Below are 23,891 nucleotides of genomic sequence, written 5' to 3' on the forward strand. Positions count from 1 at the left end.
AATGACAACCTGCTTTTCCATTTCTCTGGACTAATTTTCATAAAATTTACTTACGTCCTTGTTAAAAAGCAATATAATACAATCTGAAAGAAATAGTAAAGCAATTCATCTAAAATTGGGGATGATATTGCTAGAGGTGAAAATACAGTTCACTCAGTCAGAATGGAGTGGCCAACCTGGTGTCAAGTACTGGGGGAGACAGATCTCACTATAAATCTGATGAGTGAAAAACATTGGTGGGGAAATGGACAAGGGTGGTCAAAAGATACAAACTTCCAGTTTTAAGATAAATACATTCTGAGGATGTAATGGTCACTATGATAAGTATAGTTAACAATACTGTATTGTATATTTGAAAGTTGCTAAGAGAACAGATCTTAAAATTTCTCATCACAAGAAAAAAAATTTTGTATCTATGTGAGGTGATAAATGTTGATTAAACATATTGTAGAAATCATTTTACAATATGTAAGTAATCAAATCATTATGCTGTATGCCTTAAAATGTTACATGACAGTTATATTTCAGTAAAACTGGAGAAAAATAAATAAGTGAAATAGTGAAATAGCATATGAGTATAAATAAATGTAATGCAATGTAGAAAATTGTAAGTGTCATGAGAAGGATACTCATAGGTACATTCCTATGGGACTTCAGAAGTAATAAGTGATTGAATAAAATTATTAAGTAATAACTTCCATTCCAAATACTTCATTTAAGATTAAAATGTAAACCTCCTCAAACCTAGTTTTTAACTTGAAAAATTAGTTCAACATAGGAACTGCATAAAAAAATGTTTTTTAAAAGTAGTGTAAGTTTACCTCCTCTTCTACTCAACATTTTTTTAGAGGAGGCCACTATAAGAAGTAAAATTCTTACCATTGTTAAAATGTTCATACTACTCAAAGGAATCTACAGATTCAATGCAATCCCTACCAAATACCAATGACACCTTTTTCACAGAACTAGAACAAATAAACCTAACATTTATATGGAACCAGCTAAAGTATAAATAATTGATTTTAAGAATTTATAAGGAAAGACAAAAATTTAAAGTTACACAAATTTTTTCAAAGAATAAAGTTGAAGGACCACACTGACTTATTTTAATGCTCATTATAAAGGTATCATAACCAAGACAGTGCTGTGTTGGCGAGAAGAGAGATATGTAGATCAATGTAAGATAATAGGGAGTCCAGAAATAGATACTTATTAATATGTCAATTGATTTTTGACAAAGTGGGAAGACAATTAATTGTATTTTCAACAAATGGTGTTAGGACAATTGGATGTCTATATTCAAAAGCCCTCTCAGACTTCAAAATAAATCAATCATAGGTCTAAATGTAAAATGAAACAGGAAAAAAAATCTTTGTAGCTTTGAGTTAATCAAAGAGTTCTTTAATCTGATACTAAGTGCATAACCCATAAAGAAAAAAATAATAAATTTGACTTTATTAAAATTTAAATTTTCCTCTTTGAAAGACACTTAAGAGAAAGAAAATATAAGGCTCAGATTAAGAGAAAATATTTGCAAATGTCCTATCCAACAAAAGACTTGTATCAAGAATTCTAAACACCTCTCAAAACTAAACAGGAAGCAACCTGATTTTTAAAATGAACAAAAGACATGAACACACACTTCACCAAGGAGGATATAAAGATGGCAAGCAAACACAAGAAATATGCTTAACACCATTAGTCATCAAAGAAATGCAAATTAAAACCACAGGGAGATACCACGGAAGATGGGGAAACAAAAAACTTGGCAATACTAAGTGCTGACAAGGAAGCAAAGCAACAGGCACTTTAATCTTTGCTGCTGGGAATATAAAATGGTACAGCTACTCTATAAAACAGTGTTGCAATTTATTTTAAAGTTAAACATACACATACCATATAACCCTACAATCCTACTCATAGGTGTGTATCCTAGAGAAATGAAAATGTATGTTCAAAAACCTGTACACAAATGTGCATATCAGATGTGTTCATAATCTCCAAAACAGTTAACACATTTTCTTCCAATGGATGAGTGGACAAACTGTGGGACAACTATAAGATGTCCATATGATGGAATAGTTCTCAGCAATTAAAGAGGAACAAATTATTGATAACATGCAACAACACAGATGGATATCAAAGACATTATGTTGAGTGAAGGAAACCAATCCCAAAAGGTTACATACTGTATGATTCTATTTCTATGACATTTGTGTGACATTTCAGAAAAGGGAAAACTATAGCAACAGAGTTTACCAGGAGTAAGGTGGGAGGGAACTGTTCTATATTCTGATTATGGTGATGGTAACATGAATCTGTACCTATGTTAAAACTGTATACCAAAAAAGGCAGTTTTATTGCATGTTATTAAAAATGTATTTAATGTGAATGGGTATGACATCTATTTAAAGAAAAATATTTTCCAATTGGATTGCAAACAAAACCCAACTACACACTATGTGATAGAGAGACACTTAAAGCAAAGAGATTCACAAAGGCCATAAGAACAACCTAATAATAGGAAATTTTAATATATCACTTTTAGTAACAAGACAGATCAAGTAGGCAAAAAGAATGAGAAAGATCTAAATAATTGAAAGGTTAGATCTACACTCTGATAATAAAGAATACAGGTTCAAAATACTTTACAGTGGGTTCTGAATACACAAAATGAATGCTGGCCATGATTCACTGGCATTGGCTGAATGTGGTTCTCTTCCTCTTATATAATCAATATTAATTACAAAACAGCTAAAAAGATACACTTTTTAAAATTTTTGTGGTTCTGTAAAAAGAACCACTTTATTTCACTATTGATATATGTATTCTAATGTCACACCACACTCCTTAAACTTCATCTTATATTGCAACGTGGCAAAGTTTATTTTCCCTAAAGAGTGCCATATGTGTCCCTTCTCTTTTTAGCATTCATGTCCTGGGGTACCCTGTCATATGCAAACACAAAGGATGTGGTTTTGATGAATCCCAAACAGAATAACTTCTTTCTGTGACATCAAACATCTGGAGAGTATCCATGCAAATGCTGTGTAACTCAACACAGAATCTGGTTTATATATTTGACAGAACATCTCTAAGAATGTAGGGCAGTGTGTATTTTTTGTAACAGTAACCTCAGGCAGTTGAATAAAGACTGAATGAGTATAGCTCCTTTTGGCAGCTTATATCTTTGCCCAATAATGTCTAATTTTGGAACTGAGTTTTGTATTCCACAAATGGCTAGAGAACTATGTGAGGGTAGCATCTCACCTTGATGGGCAGAGAGTATTTTATTGTACTGGTTTTGCCTCTGACTTACTCAACAACACTGGACAGGTTATTAACATGGAGTGTTGTGTTTCTCCCACTATAAACTAGGATTACGTAGTTTACAACTGAATAACTTTCTCAAGATATTGTAGGGGGGGAATGCAGTTACATGAAAGTTGGAAAAAAAGTATTAGAAATTAATGGGCATTGCTGTCTTATTTTAAAACCTGATTGTGGTAATACCTCTTATTCAGATTCCACGCTCACTGAGAAATATTGTTGATAATAATTAGTTTTCTGTTATTTCCTATAAGGAAAGTTCACTAGTGAGATATAAGGAGTTTTGATTCCACTTGACAGTTATATGATTTACTTGTATATCAGTCTCCTATAAATTGCATTGTCTCATTGACCAGACCTTACTCAATGCAACATGTAATGCAATAACCAGAGTCCCAGAACTTGGTGGTCTTCCCAAAGTAATGGCATCTGTGAGATCTCGTAGCAGACTCTTCACATCTCTAGGTGGCATTCTCAATTGACTTCTTTCTAATTACATCAAGTAAATGACCAAAAGGCATACATTAGAAAGAGGATGAGATGTTGGATAAAGTTAACCAGTCTTGACATGTGTTGCTCATTGGAGAATGAATACTCTCCAGTTAAGAGGGTCACAATGGAAGTGTTATTTTAGAAATCCATATGTGAGGGAAAATATTCTTTAGAATTCTAGACGTTTTATATTACCCTCCTTGACTTTAGAACAGGTGTCCAAAGGACACAGTATCAGACTTCAGAAAGGGGAGTTCAAAGGGGAAGGACAGTCCTGGGAAAAGAACTGACTAGAAGATGTTGATCAGGGAGTCTCCAGCTCCCAGGGAGGTAGACCAATATGACTGAAGTAGGGAAGGAGAAAAATGGACGTGAGTATGGCTAACTAGCCTCAAAGATTAAATGAGATTCCTCTGCAAAATTAGCTACCTTTAAAAAGATAGCCAGTTAAATAATCATAGATGATAAAAATTATAAGATAAATAACCATTTAAAGTCTCTGGAAATTGTCCTAAGGTTATATAATAGAGAAATATTTATGCCTCCCCCCCCCAAAAAATCTATGAACTCTAGATAAGAACAGTGAGGCTCTGTGATATTTGAACAATGACCTGTCATCTCCTCCCCCTACCTCAACAAGGTGAGAGTTATACCCTTGATGGGTGCAGTGAAGAACACAGGACTTTCTCTGACTGGCTTATTTCACTTAGCATACTGCTCTCCAGTTCCATCCATGCTGTTGCAAATGGTAAGAACTCCTTCTTTTTTTACCATAGCATAGTATTCCATTGTGTAGATGTACCACAGTTTTTTAATCTACTCATCTACTGATGGGCACTTAGGCTGTTTCCAAATCTTAGCTATTGTGAATTGTGTGCTCTCACTCATTTATGGAATATAATGAACAACACAAACTGATGAGCAAAAACAGATCCAGAGAAGGGAAGCATCGATCAGACCATCAAACCTTAGAGGAAAGGTAGGGGAGGATGGGGGTAAGGGGAAAAGATCAACCAAAGAACTTGTATGCATGCATATATACCTAACCAATGGACACAGACATCGGGGTGGGGAGGGCGGTGAGGGCATGAGTGGGGGATTGGGGAGGCTAATGGGGGGATGAGGACATGTATGTAATAACTTAATCAATAAAGAAACTTTTTAAAAAGAACAAAAAAAAGAACACAGCACTTTGTTTTCCCCAGATTCCTGTTAGAAGTGCATTTTCTCCCTGGGAAAGCAAGCCACCAGCACTTCTCATATCATCTAGCTCTGTGCTAAAGAAGATATAGTATAGGCAAGAGTGGCTGAGAGTCTGAGCTCCCTTCTGTCACTCAGGCCTTACTCACACAACAGAGAAGCTACCCCAGGCAGGGCAGGCCAAAAGCACAAGGCCTGAGTCATCCCCCCTCAAGTAACTGTTGGGGAAGTAACTGTTAGGGAAGAGGTTCCATGCTGAGAAGGCCAGCTAAGAATATAGGCATTACTGTGACCTAGTAGCATGCTTACTGAGTGGGGATGTTAACTCTGAGAATGGGCCAGATCTCTAGATACACAGAATTGGTCCAAGGCTTCTTCCTTGGGAGAGAATCAAGGTGTAAGAAAAAAAAAGCCTCATTGATTTTTCTAAGGGGACTGAGCTTATTTGGGACAGAGCATGGGGAATTTCAAGCCTAAAGATGCTGTTGTAAACACAATTTTAGTGGTGCACAGTTAGGAGGATGGTGGTAGTTTAGTGGAGCAATAAGCAAAGTGTTAGATCAAATTAAAATTTAAGAGAGAAACAAGGAAAGGGACAGCTAAGATGGGCTCATCTTGAGGTCTGACCTGACCTTAAAGACTGACCTATAAGACTACTCTGGCCAAAGAGCTTGAACTGGATCAACCCATGGAGTAATTTAGCATAGACCAATCATATAGCAGTTAGTGGAGGCTAAGAGCTGAGTGTGATATCCCATAGAGGCAGATAAACTACAAACTTTTAAAGAGGAGTCAGAAAAAGAGACAAAGAGCCCAGCTTAAAAAACAAAAACAAAAACCTGTCATTCCAGGAGAATCATGATGACTGTGTTCATGTTCAGAGCTGCACCCTCTGAGAAGTAATTACAAAGACTGCAAAGGAAATAGATGTCACTGAGACAGTCTAGCCAAAGAACTAAACAAATAAGCAAGCAAACAAAATTAAGTCCTAGAGCAGTGGTCGGCAAACTCATTAGTCAACAGAGCCAAATATCAATGATACAACGATTGAAATTTCTTTTGAGAGCCAAATTTTTTAAACTTAAACTTCTTCTAATGCCACTTCTTCAAAATAGACTCGCCCAGGCTGTGGTATTTTGTGGAAGAGCCACACTCAAGGGGCCAAAGAGCTGCATGTGGCTCGCGAGCCACAGTTTGCCGACCACGGTTCTAGAGGATAGGGGAGACTTAATATATTTTAGCAACTATGGATACTATCTAAAATGCCCAGCTTTCAACAAGCAAACTGGAAAGTATGACTCACATACAGGGCAAAAAGGCAACAGAAACAAATTTTGAGAGGCTTCAGATGTCAGACAGATAAGATTTTAAAGCAGCTAATATAAATATGTTCAACGAACTATAGAAACCCATGTTTAAAAAAAGTAAAGGAAGGTATGATAGTGTCTAATCAAATAGAAAATATTAGTGAAGAGATACAAATTATAAAAAGAGCTGAATTTATGTTTTTAGAGAATGTAAGAGAAGAAATGAAAAAATTACATATTCATAGCTTTTTTAATGAGTTAAAAAGTACAATAACCAAAATAAAAAAATCACTGGACTGACTCAAACAATAGATTGGAGTTGGCAGAAGAAAGAATCAGTATACTTGAAAAAATATCAATAATGATGATACAATCTCAAGAACCGAGAGAAAAAACAAATCAAGAAAAATAAACAGGCTCAGAGAAAAGGGGATATCATTCAGTGCACCAACATATGCATAATAGGAGTGCCAACAGGAGAGGAGAAAAAGGAGGAAAGAATATATTTGAAGAAATAATGGCTAAAAACTTTCCAAATTTGATGAAATGCATTAATCTACACATCCAAGAAGCTCAATAGACTCCAAGTTGGGTAGACACAAAGAGATCCACATCCAAATATCTAGAGAAAAATATCTAGAGAAAGCATCTAAAGAAAAATGACCACATACCTGGAACCCCAAAAAGATAGTTGCCTTCTATTGTTTATCTAGAAGCCAAAGGACAGTGAATGACATATTTAAAGTGCTGAGAAATAAAACTATAAATCACAAATTTTATAACAAGAAAATAAATCTTTCAAGAATAAAGGCATTTAAACAAAAGTGAGATTTGTTACTAGTAGACCTGTCTTACAAGACATAGTGAAGGAAAATTTTTAGGTTGTAATCAAGTGACACCAGGCATTAATACAAATCAACACAAAACAACCAAAGAGTACTGGGAAAGGTAATTATAAAAGATACTATAATTGTATTTTTTTTCTCTTAACTGACTTAAAAAGCAACTATAAACCAATACATACATAATTGTATTATTATCCTGTAATATATTTGATCATAATGGCACAAATGAGGCAGGTGGAAACAAAGCTGTTTTAGAGTAAGAAAATGACACCAGCTGATATCAAATCTATAAGAAGAAATGAAGAGAATCAGAAATGTTAAATAAAAGATTCATTTAAAAAAACTATGGATATGTAATTTTTTCATTTCTTCTCTTACATGCTCTAAAAACATAAATTCATATATAGAGTAATATTATAAAAATGCATTCGATTTGTTACATATGTAGAATGTATATGTTTAACAAACATAACACACAAAATGAAGAAAAAATAGGGCATCTAGAGGACTAATGTTTTTATATTTCACTCAAATTACATAGTATAAATCTGAAGTAGATTCTGCTAAGAGGCATACTGTAAGCCCTTGAGCAACCATTAAGAAATAAATTTAAAATAATGAAAATTATTAAGGAAATGAAAATGTTACACTAGAGAACATTCACTGAATAAAAAAGAAAATGGTCAAGAAGGACCAGAGGAGCAAAAACAAAATAAGATATATAGAAAACAAACATTAAAATGGCAAGTATAAATTCAGACATATCAATAATGACACTGAACAATGCAATCAAAAGGCAGAGATCCAAGAAACTGCTCTCTATAGGAGACAAAGATATAAATAGACTAGAGGTCCAGTGCATGAAATTCGTGCATGGGGGAGTGTGTCCCTCAGCCCAGACTGTACCCTCTCCAATCTGGAACCCCTCGAGGGATGTCCGACTGCCCGTTTAGGCCCGACCCCAGATCGGACATCGCTCTCACAATCCAGGATTGCTGGTTCCCAACTGCTCACCTGCCTGCCTGCCTGATTGCCCCTAACTGCTTCTGCCTGCCAGCCTGATCACCCCCTAACCACTCCCCTGCCAGCCTGATCGACACCTAACTGCTCCCCTCCCAGACCGATTGCCCCTAACTGCCCTCCCCTGCCAGCCTGATCAACCCTAACTGCCCTCCCCTGCAGGCCTGGTTGCCCCCAACTGCCTTCCCCTACCGGCTTGGTCACCCCCAACTGCCCTACCCTGCAGGCCTGGTTAACCCTAACTGACCTCCCCTGCCAGCCTGGTCCCCCCCAACTGCCTTCTCCTGCAGGCCTGGTCCCCCCCAACTGCCCTTCCCTGCAGGCCTGGTCCCCCCAACTACCTTCCCCTGCAGGCCTGGTCCCCCCCAAATGCCCTCCCCTGCAGGCCTGGTCCCCCCAACTGTCCTCCCCTGCCAGCCTAATCAACCCTAACTGCCCTCCCCTGCAGGCCTGGTTGCCCCCAACTGCCTTCCCCTACAGGCTTGGTCACCCCCAACTGCCCTACCCTGCAGTCCTGGTCCCCCCCAACTGCCCTTCCCTGCAGGCCTGGTCCCCCCAACTGCCTTCCCCTGCAGGCCTGGTCCCCCCCAACTGCCCTCCCCTGCAGGCCTGGTCCCCCCAACTGTCCTCCCCTGCCAGCCTAATCACCCCTAACTGCCCTCCCCTGCAGGCCTGGTTGCCCCCAACTGCCTTCCCCTACAGGCTTGGTCACCCCCAACTGCCCTACCCTGCAGGCCTGGTTAACCCTAACTGACCTCCCATGCCAGCCTGGTCACCCCAACTGCCTTCTCCTGCAGGCCTGGTCCCCCCCCAACTGCCCTTCCCTGCAGGCCTGGTCCCCCCAACTGCCTTCCCCTGCAGGCCTGGTCCCCCCCAAATGCCCTCCCCTGAAGGCCTGGTCCCCCCAACTGTCCTCCTCTGTTGGCCTGATCACCCCCAACTGCCCTCCCTTACAGGCCTGGTCCCTCCCAACTGCCCTCCCCTGCCGGCCATCTTGTGGCAGCCATCTTATGTCCACATGAGGGCGGCCATCTTTGACCACATGGGGGCAGCCATCTTGTGTGTTGGTGTGATGGTCAATTTGCATATTGCCTCTTTATTATATAGGATTCTACCCAAAGACAGGTATAAATAGGTTAAAACTAAATGGGATGAAAACGTATATACCATGTACTATAATCAAGCTGAGTGGCCATTCTAATATCAGATAAATTATATTTTAAAACAAAGTTATTACAATTAAAGAGCAACATTTTATGACAAAGGGAAATATATCAGGAATGTATGACAATTATAAACATATAATCATGTACAACAAAACCCCAAGGTAAATGAATCAAATACAAAGTAAGCTAAACAATAAGACTGAAGTGAGAAACAGACAATTCAACAATAATAGTTGCAAAGTTTCAGTGTATAGGACTACTAGGCAGAAGATCAACAAGAAAATGTAAGAGTTAAACAAGACTGTAACTCGGCCTGACAGACTTCACCCAACAACAGAACATACATTCTTTCCAAGCACACATTGAACATTTTCCAGGATAGCCATATGCTATGTCATAAAACCAGTCTCAATAGATTAGAAGGATTAAATATTAGAAAGTGTGTTCCAACAACAGTGGAATGAAAGTGAAAATCAATAACAGAAGGAAATCTGGGAAATTCACAAATAACCAAAGAAGATATAAGTTATAATAGAAAAATTAATGAAAATAAACACACAACATATCAAAACTTCAAGGATGCAGTGAAAGAATTGAAATTGTGTAGCTGTAAATGCCTATATTAAAAGAACTGTCAATTAACAGACTTTATGACGGACTAAATGCTTTCTCCCTAAAATCATAAACAATGTCTACTCTCACCACTTCTATTCAACACAGTATTGGAGTTTTAGTTAGAGCAATAAGGCAAGACAAAGAAATAAAAGGTGTCCAGATTGCAAAGAAAAGAGTAAAACTATCTTCATTTCTTAATAACATTACTGTGTATATAGAAAATCCTAAGGAATCCAATAAAAAACTATTACAATTAAACAATGAGTTCAGCAAGTTTGTAGTATTCCAGATTGATTTATAAAAATATAGGCAAAGATTAGTGATTTGTGCCTCATATTTAGGGGGAGGAGTCTCTTTATGGTAATTCTCCCAGTCAAAAAGCCTTCTTTATCTTGAGCTGGAATTTGCTGCCCTACTAATGTCTCCCGAAGTGACACACACTGACCTGTTTCATGGATCTCTTTAATTATTTAAAGACAGTTATAGCATTCTACTCCTTTCCTAGCCACCCTTTTCATTTTCCTTATGTGACATAATTTAAACCTTCTTTTGCCCCCCTGGTTTCCACCTCTTACTCCTAGATAGAGTAAAAATTTATTTTTCCCAACAGAAATTTAAAAATAAATATAATATTTCATTGTCAAGTACAAATAACATTTTGGTCTCAATATTGTTTTTTGGTACCTTATGATTATATTAGGTTGTTTAGAAATCATTCCATGTTCTACATGTGTTATAATGAACTTACAGTGCTTGAATAAACACCTGTCTTTCATAGGACATTGCCAAGTTCAATTTGCATTTCTGGACCTAAGACATATGTATTTATTATAACCTTATTTGGTTCAGTCCATAGAGCTAGTGTCTTTTTATCTCCTTTAAGTTTTCTTCTCTAACATAGAAAATGCCCTTTTTTTTCTAACATAAGCATACCTTCTGTGTCAATATTGAGAACTGTGAATAGACACTTCCAAGAACAGAGAGCTATGACAAACCATTAGCTACTTTCTTCAATATGGTATATTAAATTATAATTACTACCTCTTGGCATGATTTTTTAAAATTAGCTAGGAATCTACCTAACAATGCTATATTTGTGTAAGCTTTACATCTCTCCATCTATATACACAGTAGGTCCTCGGGTTATGTCAGAAATCCGTTCCTATGGCACGACATAATGCAATTTTCGCCGTAAGTCGGAACCCACCTGCATAAGAACCTATGTCACTCACATGGAGCACATGCACAGCAGTAATGAAGTGAAATGGTAAAAAAAAATTAAAAGAAAGATAACAATTCCTGACCTTTACTTGTGGTAAATAAATAATAAAAAAAACATAAAGCACAGATGTACATATGTTGAAATGATGGAACATTTTTTTATAATTAAATGGGAGATGACAATGTAACCACAAAACGACATACATCGAGTCTGACGTAACCCGAGAACTGTCTGTATTAAAGCTTAAGCCACCATTCGACCATCCAACGGGTAGCTATGACGCTCTGACTAGTAGCTATGATGTGCACTGACCACCAGGGGGCAGACGCTCAATGCAGGAGCTGTGGAGCTGCGGTGACTTGGCAGCTCTGGTTCTCAGGTGACGCACCCAGAACCAGAGAGGAGGGAGCCCAATTCTGGGGTGCATCACCCGAGAACCACCCTCTCGCAATCTGGGACTCCTCGGGGGATGTAGGAGAGCTGGTTTCAGCCTGATCCCCACAGGCCAGGCCAAGGGACCCCATTGGTGCACAAATCCGTGCACTGGGCCTCTAGTCTTATCATAAAAATGTTGTTCACATTTTAAAAAATGAGTATGTTGTTTTCTAGAAAGCATACTCTATTCTGGAAATCACAGATGACATAGAAGGGTGTGTATAGAGAACTTCTGAAATGAAGGCCTAAAAAAGAATAAAGATGTGGAAATGTATTATTCCACAGATGATAGAAAGTTATTCTGGTAAGTTATAGACCCAGGTCACTGTAACTGATGTTAGCAGCGGTGTAGAAAGTCACATGCTTGTGATCCATTCCTTATACTATATGTCCATTCACTTCCATGGACTTAGTGGAAAGAATAAAAATAATAAAGCATCATGGAAGATGAAATAAGATCTGAACAACTTAAAACTCTTGTTTTACACCTTTCAAACAAATCCAACATTGGCAAAAATCCTCCAAAGCTTACTATAACCTTTAAAATCAAGTTCATATAGGAAGCCTGCATTTTCTATTTACTTATGTTTCTTATAATATTATGATCAAGAAAATGAGTTAAGGGAAACAGTATCACTTTCTTTCACAGTTAGGGAGAAACAAACAAATCTAAAATACCTGTGGGCATCTGGCAGCACTGTAGCAATCTCCAGCAGTGGCAAATGGAACTGCTTTTCCAAATATTGTCTGAGTAAATAGAAGGTCTGTAGCTAGAATGCAATATATAAAACTCTTTAGCAATGAGACCCTATATGTTTTCCAATCTTCATTGCAAAACATAGTATTCATATTATCTTCTTAAATGCATTTTATAATTAATTTAAAAATTTAAGCAAAAATGCTATATAATTATAGATTGGGCTCTCAATAAATAATTCTTTTCTTTTCTTTTTTTTAGAGAGAGAGAGAAACATTGATTGGCTTCCTCCTGCACACACCCCAACCAGGGATTGAACCCGCAACCTGGGTATCTGCCATGTCTGGGAATTGAACCAGTGACCATTTGGTGCATAGGACGATGCTCAACCAACTGAGCCACACCAGCCAGGGCAAATAATTTTTCTTTAATACAAAAATGTTTATCCCATAAATTTCCCTAAAAAATGGCAGGCACATCTGTAACTAAGCCAGAAGTGGGTTTTTTTGTTTGTTTGTTTGTTTTATATGTTTCTATTGATTTCAGAGAGGAAGGGAGAGAACAGAAACATCAATGATAAGAATCACAATTGGCTGCCTCCTGCACTCCCCCTACTGGGGATCTTGAAACCTAGGCATGTACCCTGCCGGGGAATTGAAACCTGACCTGATTTATGGTTCAATGCTCAACCAATGCACCACACTGGCTGGGCAGAACCAGAAGTTTTTTAAACTAAGTGAGTACTTTATTATATTGCACATCATAGTGAATATCTAAGATAGATAAAGTGAGGTCAGGAGCAAAATTACAGGTTTTGATTACCACATTTAAAGGTAAATACATTATTATAAAGCAACACATGGGTGTTTATAGACAAAATTATATATACTAGAGGCCTGGTGCACAAAATTCGTGCACTGGGGAGGGCGGGGTGGTCCCTCACCCAGCCTGCACCCTCTCCATTCTAGGACACCTCAGGGGATGTCTGACTGCCAGTTTAGGCCCGATCCCTGTGGGCCTAAACATCCCTCTCACAATCTGGGACTGCTAGCTCCTAACCACTTCTGCCTGCCAGCCTGATCACCCCCTAACTGCTCCCCTGCCAGCCTGATTAACACCTAACTGCTCCCTTGCCAGCCCGATTGCCCCCAGCTGCCCTCCTCTGCCAACCAATTTGGTTCTGATTGGTCGGTTTCTATGCCAGTTAGCGTCAAAAGCTCTGCCTCCTAGGCAGCCATTGGCTCCTCACAGTTGACCCAGATTTGGTTCTGATTGGTCGGTTTCTATGCCAGTCAGCATTTCTGGGCCTATCAACGGGGCCTGATCAGAAAGGCGGGGTTGGTCAGCAGCCCTGGTGGAGGCCTAGAGAGAAATGGAGGCGCGGCTGCTGGAGAGAAAGAGAGAGGCAAGTGCTGATGAACAGCTGCCACAGAGGCTACGGTTTAGCCCCTGCTTCTCTTTTCAGGCCTCTCTCCAGGCCTGATTTGCAGCCCCCTCAGCAGTCAGTGCTGGGTCACCATGCCTGCAGCAGCAGCAGCTGACTGCAGGACTGACTTCTGGTTTGTCGAGCCTCCAGTTGTGATGGACCCAGGGTTTTTATATATTAGGATATATATTTATATGTACGTGTGTGTATATATATATATACACACACGTACATATAAATATATACATATATATACATACATATACACGCACATACGCTAAAGGTCAGCTGATCTAATTGCTTATTCATGCTTGAGTGATTTCGATAATATCCCAACCAATGGTCATCTAGTCAGTGGCTCTCACCTCCACTAATGTATTTTGAATCACTTCACTTTTCAAGAGGACTACAGGATTATTGCATGCTACCATGATGGCAACCCCTAAAGGTAGCATTTATAGAAATATGATCATATCTCCAAGGACAGTTTCCAAAGCAATAAGGCCTACCATGGTGTGCTGGAGTCAGCTGTTACCAAATCTATTGTGTATGAATTTTGGGGGACACAGTTCAATCCACAGCAGCAGGTTTGTTGAAGAGTCACTTGACAGAATTTGATGGATTGCTTGTATGTGTGAGAGAAAGGGAGGATTTAAAGATGTTACTAAGTTTTAGCTAGAATAACTAGAAAATTATAGTTGCTACTTATTGAAATGGCAAATATTTGGGGTAGAATGGTTGGCGAGAAATATTGAAAGTTCAGTTTGAGATTAACATTGAGTCTGAGATGCCTATTAGACAGTCTCATGGATTTGCTGAATAGGCAGTATAATATTGGAATTCAGGGTAGCAGTCCAATTTGGAGATAAATATTTGGGGCTGTCATCTAACAAGTAGTATTTGAAATCTATAAATTGAATGCAATCCCTAAGGGAATGACTGAGTCCTGAAATTCTTTTGTACTTACTATTGTGGCCGATGAAGAATAATTAGCCAAGCTGAGAAATAGTGAGAAAGAGTGGCCAGAAAAAGAACAAAAGAATGAGAGTGCAGTTTCCTAAAAGCTAAATGCTGCTGATGGATCAAGTTAGATAAAAACCAAGAATTTTTCACTGGATTTATGAAATGGATGAAGAATTGGTGATGTAAGAGAGAAAAGAAAGTTTGCTGAAATAATTTTCTTGCATAGATACAAAGTGATGAGCCTAGAACACAAATAGAGAGGGTGGCCTTCCATGGAGTGGGAGTGTTTGTCCACAGTAACCAGGATAGAAGGAAAAGTCTGTAGGTGAACATTTGGGTAGGTTAGTAGATGTGGCAGTGGTAGCTGGTGGAAATTCCCTCTGGCTCTTATTTCTTCAGTGAGATAGGAAGCAAGATCATTAGCAATGAGTGACTACAGAGGAGTATTAGAAGTTGTAGAAGTCTGAAGCTAGAAGAGAAGATGTGAGTTAGATATTTAGGAGAGGGGGGAGGGAATGAACTAGGGAAGTGCAATAGGATTACTCAGCAGCATGAAGTGTCCATGTAAGCTCAGTAGTCATGTGTTTAAAGTGAGTTCATCCATGAGGACAGTGTATTATTTGCCACCCAGAAGATGTGTGGTGCAAGTGCAGAGTAGGTGAAAGGTGTAATTTAGTCAAGACTGGGTTTTTGCCACACAAGTTTGGGGAAGGAAAAGAGAGACCAGGAAGCTAAAAATGTAGACATTTAACATTGTATCCTCAGGGCCCAGCCCACTGCCTGGCAAAATGCATGTTTGTTTGATAAATTAATGAAAACCAGCAGCTTACTAAACAACTAACTTACTGAGTGCCCATTATGTGCTCAGTAATGCTAATTACTGGACACACATACTAGTACATCCTATATAATAAAGAGGCAATATGCAAATTGACCCTCATACCCTCGCATCACAAGATGGCCGCCCCCACATCATCACAAGATGGCCACACCCATGTCGTCACAAGATAGCCACCACAGATGGCTGCCCCCACGTCATCACAAGATGGCCACACCCACATTGTCACAAGATGGCCGCCCCATGTCATCACAAGATGGCCATCACAAGATAGCCACACCCACATTGTCACAAGATGGCCTTCAGGGGAGGGCAGTTGGGGGTGACCAGGCCAGCAGAGGAGCAGTTAGGTGTCAATCATGCCGGCAGGGGAGCAGTTAGGCATCAATCAGGCCAGCAGGGGAGCAGTTAAGGGTTAAGGGCTATCAGGCTGGCAGGCAGGTGAGTTGTTAGGAGTCAACAGCTCCTAACAACTGTGGGATCGGGCCTAAACCGGCAGTCAGACATCCCCCGAGGGGTCCCAGATTGGAGAGGATGCAGGCTGGGCTGAGGGACCCCCCCCCAGGGCATGAATTTTGTGCATCAGGCCTCTGGTCATTAAATAATAATGATTATTTATAGAACATTTACTGTATGCAAGGCTATTTGCTCAGAATTTTACAAGTATTATATCTTAATTCTACTATCTCCCCACATCCCTCAAAAAAGCGGTCAGTGGCAGAAGGAGGGAGAAAAAAAGAAAGGGGGAAAAAAATAACCTAAGAGGGTTTTTCTCACTTTAAGGGAATTTAGGCTTAAAGAGATATGTCCAAGGTCACATAACTGGTAAGTGTATGCAGAGAATTTTCACCCAGTGTAACTCCAGAGTTCATGAGCATAACCATAATAGTATAACACTTCCCCACTGCAGTAATGATGGGTTTTCAGTAAATGCTAGCCATTATTACTACTAATACCAGTCATTATCATCTGACTGTGGCTTAGAGATTATGTATTCATGCATTCACTATCACGAAAAACATTGTTTCTTGCTATGGCTTAGGCACTGTGGAGGCACTGGTGATTCAATTGTGATTTAGTTTCAACTTCTAAAACTAACTAATTTGCCTTTTCCTGTAGGTATGTAACCTCTAGGGTGGCAGGCTGCTCAGTGTCTATTAGGTTTCATTAATCTGTTTGGACTTGACCATACTATAAGTTGCTTCCTAAAAGGCAGCAGTCCACAGTCTGGGATCTGTGAATAGGAATTAATTGCATCACTTGCAACAGTGTGATGCAATTCTGCCTTAACTAATTGTTTAAAAGATTAAATGAGAGAATCTATGGGAAAATGTTTTACAAATTGTAATCTGAAATTACTTTAAGCCCTACAAAAAGTTTATACAATTATGTTAAGATATTAACTTTATCCCTAATGTAATGGGGAATTTGAAGGTAGAGGGTCATATCTTGGAAGGACACTATGTATCTTATCACTATCATTACCACTACATTTTTACTAAGGTCCCTACCGCCCATGTCATTGAAGGCGAAGTTTATGGCTAATAACTTTAAAAAGCAATTTAAGTAACTATCGCCCAATGCTAGGGCGTTCGCTATACCCTAGCTATTCTACATACCAGAATACTGTTGGGCTTTAATTAGCAAAGGGAGGCTCTTCATTTGGCAAATAGAGATCTGGTACTTACTTTTAATTTGCATAGAAGTGAGATCAATTCTTATTTTGCTGAAAACAGTGTGTCCAGCAGCCAGGTAGTCATTTGTACATTCACAGTCTAGCCTCCTGCTTCCATTAAAAGGACATTCGTATGGATTTTGTAGTCTGTAACCACATTAGAATATTTTCATTATTAGATACAGCTATCATCCCACAGGGTAGGTAAACTTTGGAAGTGGAAGGTAAAAGATACACTCTTCAATATGACAATGTCTACAAGTTAAATGAGAAAGAAGTAAAAATCACTCAAGGTTAACATGAAATTATCAATGGGGAAATTCAAGACCGGTGGAAAAATAATCCAGCTCTAGTTCTCTGAGCTTTTGTTACTGGAAGTAATATGACTTCTATGAAAATACACATAGCTCTTAAATTCTCCCCTTCTCTGTTCTCCCACGGCTCACCCACAGTATCCTTCTTAGCCCATCTCTCTGTGAGTACATGTTAATACTCAAGTCTTTGGGCTTGAACAGGCATGGGCAACATTAGATCCTAATATGTCCACCTACTTTTGAATTACTTGTCCCACTTGCAAGCTATTCAAGTATCACTCTGACTGCTAGAACTTCTGATTTTCTTGAAGGACCATAAAAAATGCACTGATAAGCCAAAGACACATCTCATACCTGAAACCATACACTTCAGAAAAGTTGTCTTCTTCACCTTTGACCAACGATATATATTCCTTGGGGTCCTCCAAGTGCATATCTGCACAATAAACCTAAAGGGGAAATGCAAACACCTAGAAAAGCTTTTCCCAACGTCAACGGTCACTGTTAAAGTCAAGTAGTAAACGTGTTCACAATACCTTTATTATTCTTCCCTCAATGTTAAGGTAATAGTCACCATCCTCGGTAATGTTGTTTTCCCCTTGGATTTCTTTGCAGCTGGTAAATGTTTTGCCTTCAAGGATGAGTGAATACAACTTATCAACAATGAACAAATTAAAAACACAGCATGAATTTAACTCAATCATGCAAATATTATGCTAAAAACTAGGCACTTCATTTTGTGCAGCATATGATTACTACAAATATTCATTTTCAGAATTTTAATTAAAACTCTTAGGAACACTAGGTAGATTTTTAAAGTCTGTTACTTACAGTCATTGGTATAACATTTCTTTTGAGCATCTGGCTTTAAACGCTTTAAACATAAGTCACTGGACCAACCGTTTTCAGCCATGCATTCTACTCTTCTCTCCATTATCCCCACTCCACAAGTCACTGAGCACTGTAAACAGAGTAAAATTTGAAAGTAAAGTGTATAATGGGTAATAAGGCCAGTCAATCCACATCTCCTCTCAGACTAGCTCTTTTTGGAACATAATAATGGCTAGACCTAATGCAAATACAAAAATACCCTGTAGACTGGACAGTCACAGATGGGAGGAATTTGTTATTTCTCAGTTACTGGCTTTGTTTCATTTATTTCATATAGTTATATCAATGTTATATTATAAATATTTGATAAACATTATCAATGTTAGTTTTTAAGACTACTTAGTTTGTTCTCATTGTTATATGCTGTTTGGAAAGCAATATTTACTTGCTTTCTATCCATTAAATTTGAAATGGATTATGGTGCAAGTAACTTTTATTACTCACATATTAGATTTATTTATTTCACTTAAAATAGTCATCGGTTAAGTATCTACTCAAAATGCAAGTCACTGTGCAAGACTTTCAGAGGAATAGATATAAGTAGGTTATAGTAGGCATGGAAAAAGAGATAAGATATTTATACAAGTAACTGACAAAGTAAGTGGTTTTTAGACAACAGGGGTATGAAAAAATTCTGGGATCAAGTTAGACATGCAGCTGTACAGGCATCCACACCTAGAAAGTCTCATTCAGAAGGTTTTAAATTCATAATGATATACTGACCTTGCTCCATTTTCCAACTTTCCAAGTGGCCATGTGCAAACAGCTCCTTAGATTGCACTTGTAAGCCTGTGGCGAAGGCAGCACGGGGCATTCTCGATAATCTATAGGCCGAAGCTGACGGAGCTTATATCTGTCAGTAGACTGAAGCTCAACGCAATATGTAATCCTTTGTCGGTAACTAAATCCACAGTTACCAGCACACTGAAAAATAATTGCCAGGGGGAGAAGATATCCTTAAACTTAACCAGGCCTAATACTCATCAGGGGTGTGTGTGCGTGCGTGTGTGTGTGTGTGTGTGTGTGTGTGTACACACATATAAGTATACATGAACACACTATACAATGTTATACCCACAGCAATCCTATTCATTAGCTTCATTTACAGATGAGTTAAAAAAGTTTCAGAGACATTACATAACTTTCCCAGAGTTGTACCAATAAATGGAAAGGATCCATATCCAGGCTAGATTGTCTAGTTGTGGTGTCTGTTTTGGTTTTTTCCCATTGCACTACTAAGACTATCTTAATTGAATGAAAAATTTTCTCCCAATAGGTGCAGCTTTGGAGAAATAAAACGTATGTGAGGGTTCTCACCTGAAATAAAAGACATTAATTAGGGAACAGCAGAGTACTGACCAGTGTGTACACACCTGTGAGGACACCACCTGAAGTCAAGGAATGAACCAATCAAAAGACAGAGAAATGACTATATCTATATAGTCTGGTCCCTCCAGCCAGACTGGCAAATCTTACATACATGTATTCTACAATATGTGGAACACTCAGAAGGGTCTTGGCACAATAGAGGGGAATAAATTAACCCTAAACAATGCACTGGTCTGATGTGACAAAGCTTAATAGTGAGATAAGAAAGGGTCAAACTGCATCCAGACAGAATACATTCTAGAGCCAAGGTCAAAATATATGGATAGGAATAAAAATTACCCAGTAGCTAAAATAGTAAAATTTATAATGTCTGACATGCAATAAAAAGTTAACTGTCAGCCCTAGCTGGTTTGGCTCAGTGGATAGAGCGTCGGCCTGTGGACATAAGGGTCCTGGGTTTAATTCCAGTAAAGGGCACATTCCTGGTTTGCGGGCTTGATCCCCAGTAGGAAGCGTGCAGGAGGCAGCTGATCAATGATTCTCATCATTAGTGTTTCTATCTCTCTCTCCCTCTCCCTTCTACCCTAAAATCAATAAAATAATTTTTAAAAAGTTAACCATCATGCAAAAAGCAAGAAAATATAGCCCATAATAAAGAGAAAAATCCATCTATCAAAACAGACCCAGAGGGAAGAGTAAAAATGCAAAGGAAGGATCTCTGAAAATTCTCTTCTCCATAAAGCCATGAGAAAACTGGCAAAATTTGTCAGAATTAACTTTTCCACAACTCTGGAAAATCACCAAATGCATCAATCCAGGAAGCATTTATTCAATAAACAAGGCTAAATCTCAGAAGAGGGAGCTTTGTGATGTTTTAACTTGCCCTACCCCCATTCTCCCCTCAAGCTCCACAGTAGCCTTGAAAATCAATAGCCCCGCAAACATGGTGGAGCCAGCAGCCTGGCGGCCACAGGGGCAGAACAGGGTTGGGCATCTTTCAAAGACTCTGTTGCAGAGACTTGTTGTTATTTGAACTGTTTGGTGGGTTTTCTAGAAGACTCCACTTACCAGGCTGTCATTATTTAACTTAACTGGAGCTTACCCACTGCTAAAAGAATTTTCCCTCCAGGGGCACTTGTTGAATTGTTTAACTTTGAAGCTTCCAGAAGAGGTAGATCACAGTTAGGGTAAGCAATAGGCTCATAAAAAAAAAAAAACTCTTAAAAGGACAAGAAGAGATGTTCATAGGGCTTTGAAAAGCTTCAATATATCTACAGACTCCAGAAGGCCATGGACATGCACAGGGTTGCTCACATGTCCAGGACTGTGCACATGCTCAGGAAGCATCTGGAAAGCACCTGCACACTCACCTCTGGCCAATGTCAAGGCTCTGTACAAGCAGGACTAAGGTTAAGGAAGAGTTTTCAGCTGCCTGGCTGAGTGTTAAACGTACCCAAACATACACACAGAAGCCCCAGGCAAAGGAGATGATTGTTTCCAGGTAGCTAAGGGAATCACTGTCCAATCATTAATTGAAAACTTAAATGAATCAAGCAGAGACTTCAGTGACTGAATGTGACAGGTAATACAGACTTTACAGTGAATTCTGGAAAGTTACTAAATAAGCAAAAACAAACAGCTACAGCAATGAACCCTGAGGAGGAGGAAGAATCTGAATACACCTATAACAAGTAAAGGGATTGAACTAATAATCCAAAAACTACACACAGGGAAAGCCCAGGACCAGCGGCTTCACTGGTGAAGTCCACCAAATATTTAAAGAACTAGCATCAACTTTTCCAAAATTCTTGCAAAAGAAAGAAGAGTAAGGAGCACTTCTTAATTCATCCTATGGAGCCAGTATTTCCCTCATACCCAAACCAGGCAAAGTCATCACAAGGAAACAACAGACCAAAATCTTTTATGAATGTAGATGCAAAAATTTCCACCAAAATACTAGTAAAAAATTCCAGACATACATAAAAAGGATTATACACAATGACCAAGAGAGATTTATTACAGGAATGTAAGATCGTTTCAATATATGAAAATGAATTAATGGAACACATCTATTCTAATAGAATAATAGACAAAAACCACACAAGAATCTCAAGAAATGAAGAAAAAGCATTTGACAAAATCCAACACATTTCATGATATAAGCCCTAAGCAAAACAGGAATAGAAGAGTACTGGTAAAAGGAATCTATAAAAAAATCTATAGCTAACATATTTAAGTGTGAAATCTGAGAGCTTTCCTCTAACAAGCAGGAACAAGACCATGATATTTGTTTTCACCACTTCTGTTCAACATTGTTCTGGAGGTTCTAGCCTGAAAATTAGACAAGACAAAGTGAAAGGCAACCAGAGTTAAAGGAAGAAATTAGCATTCTCTGTATTTGCAGATGATATATATTTGTGTACAGAAAGCCCTCAATAATCCACACACAAATAAGAATTAGGTCCAATAAATGTGTTCAACATATAAAAATCAATTCTATTTCCACATTAGCAATGGACAATCAGAGAATAAAACTCAGTACGTTTCTATTTATAGAAGCATAAAATATTAATAAAATTTTTAGGAATAAATTTAACAAAAGAAGTGGAAGTTCACATGTACACTTAAAACTAAAACATTCTTGAAAGAAATTAATAATACCTAAATATGTGGAAAGAAATCTCACATTCATGGATTGTAAGACTAGTTTAGATGGTAATATTCCTCATATTGATCAGGGTTCATTGCAATCTCTAACAAAATCCCAGCTGGTTTTTATACAGAATATGACAAGTTGATCCTAAAATTCATAAGGAAATGTAGGGAACACAGAATAACCAAATAATTTTGAAAAGGAAGAACAAAGTTAGTCCCCGCACACTTCCTGGCTTCAAAACTGACTGTAAAACTATAGTAACCAAGACTATGGTTACTATAAGGATAGAGACATAGATTAGGCAATAGAACTGAGTTCAGAAATAAACCGATACATTTATGACCTATATTTTTTTGATAAGTATGCCAAGATAATTCAATGAGGAAAGACCAATCTTTTCCACAAATTGAGTTGGAACAATGGGGTAGCCACATGCAAAGGATTAAGTTGGACCCCACCTCACAACCTATACAAAACTTAATTTGAAATGTATCAAAGAGCTAAAATTACAAAATTCTTAGAATAAAATATAGGCATGAATTGTGGCCTTAGATAGTCAATAGTTTTTTAGGGTTTTTTTAGATATAATACCTAAATACAAGCAACCAAAACAACAGATAAAATTGACTTCATCAAAATGAAGCAAGTTTGTGCACTATCAAGAGAGTGAAACACAACCCACACAGAATGGGAGAAAATATTTGCAAATCATATAACTTATAAAACTTGGTACTCAAAAGTCTATAAAGAATTATAATTCAACAATAAAAAGATGAATCACCCAATTTAAAAATGGGCAAAGGATTTGAATAGATATTTCTCCAAAGAAGATATAGAAATAGCTACAAAGCACAATAAAATGCTCAACATTATTAGTCACTAGAGAAATGAAATTCAAATATGCAATGAGATTCCATTCATACCCACTAGGATGTGTATATTCAAAATGATGGACCATAACAAGTGTTGATGAGGATATGGAGAAATTGGAATCCTCATACATTTCTGGTGGGAATGCAAAATGGTGCAGCAATTGTGGAAAACAGATTGGAATTTCCTCAAAATATTAAACAGAGTTACAATATTCAGGAATTCTACTCCTAGCTATATGCCCAAGAGAATTAAAAACATATGTCCATACAAAAAGTTGTACACAAGTGTTAACAGCATTATTCATCATAGTCAAAAAGTAAGCCAACCTAGGGGGCTGGGAGAGGAAACCAAGATGGCAGCATAGGTAAACACCTGAAATTGCTGCCTCACACAACCAACCACTTCAAAACTACAACTAAAATACAAAACAGATATCATCCAGAACCATGGGAAGGCTAGCTGAGTGGAAATTATACAACTAGAAAGAAAAAGAAAAGCACACTGAGACTCGGAGGAGGTGCAGAGGTATGGAAGTGAAATGCGGAGGTATGGAGGCTTGTGAGGAAAGGGGCTAGCAACTGAGTACGCTGTTGTCTT

At 38.3% G+C, this 23,891-nt stretch overlaps 1 protein-coding gene across 2 annotated transcripts in view; it reads right to left on the minus strand.

The window, feature by feature from the left end:
• ADAMTS20 (ADAM metallopeptidase with thrombospondin type 1 motif 20) overlaps positions 1-23,891 on the minus strand; it is a 177,299-nt gene that overhangs the window by 5,297 nt on the left and 148,111 nt on the right. For both annotated transcript variants that reach the window (XM_079775341.1, XM_079775340.1), the window contains exons 32-37: positions 19,160-19,360; positions 18,377-18,506; positions 18,082-18,176; positions 17,900-17,994; positions 17,245-17,378; positions 12,311-12,402 (exon numbers count right to left, since the gene is read on the minus strand). In XM_079775341.1, coding sequence (XP_079631467.1) covers positions 12,311-12,402; positions 17,245-17,378; positions 17,900-17,994; positions 18,082-18,176; positions 18,377-18,506; positions 19,160-19,360 — 747 coding nt within the window. The remainder of the gene's footprint in view (positions 1-12,310; positions 12,403-17,244; positions 17,379-17,899; positions 17,995-18,081; positions 18,177-18,376; positions 18,507-19,159; positions 19,361-23,891) is intronic.

The sequence above is a fragment of the Cnephaeus nilssonii genome, assembly GCF_951640355.1.
Source record: "Cnephaeus nilssonii genome assembly, chromosome: 6".
NCBI classification, from domain to species: domain Eukaryota; kingdom Metazoa; phylum Chordata; class Mammalia; order Chiroptera; family Vespertilionidae; genus Cnephaeus; species Cnephaeus nilssonii.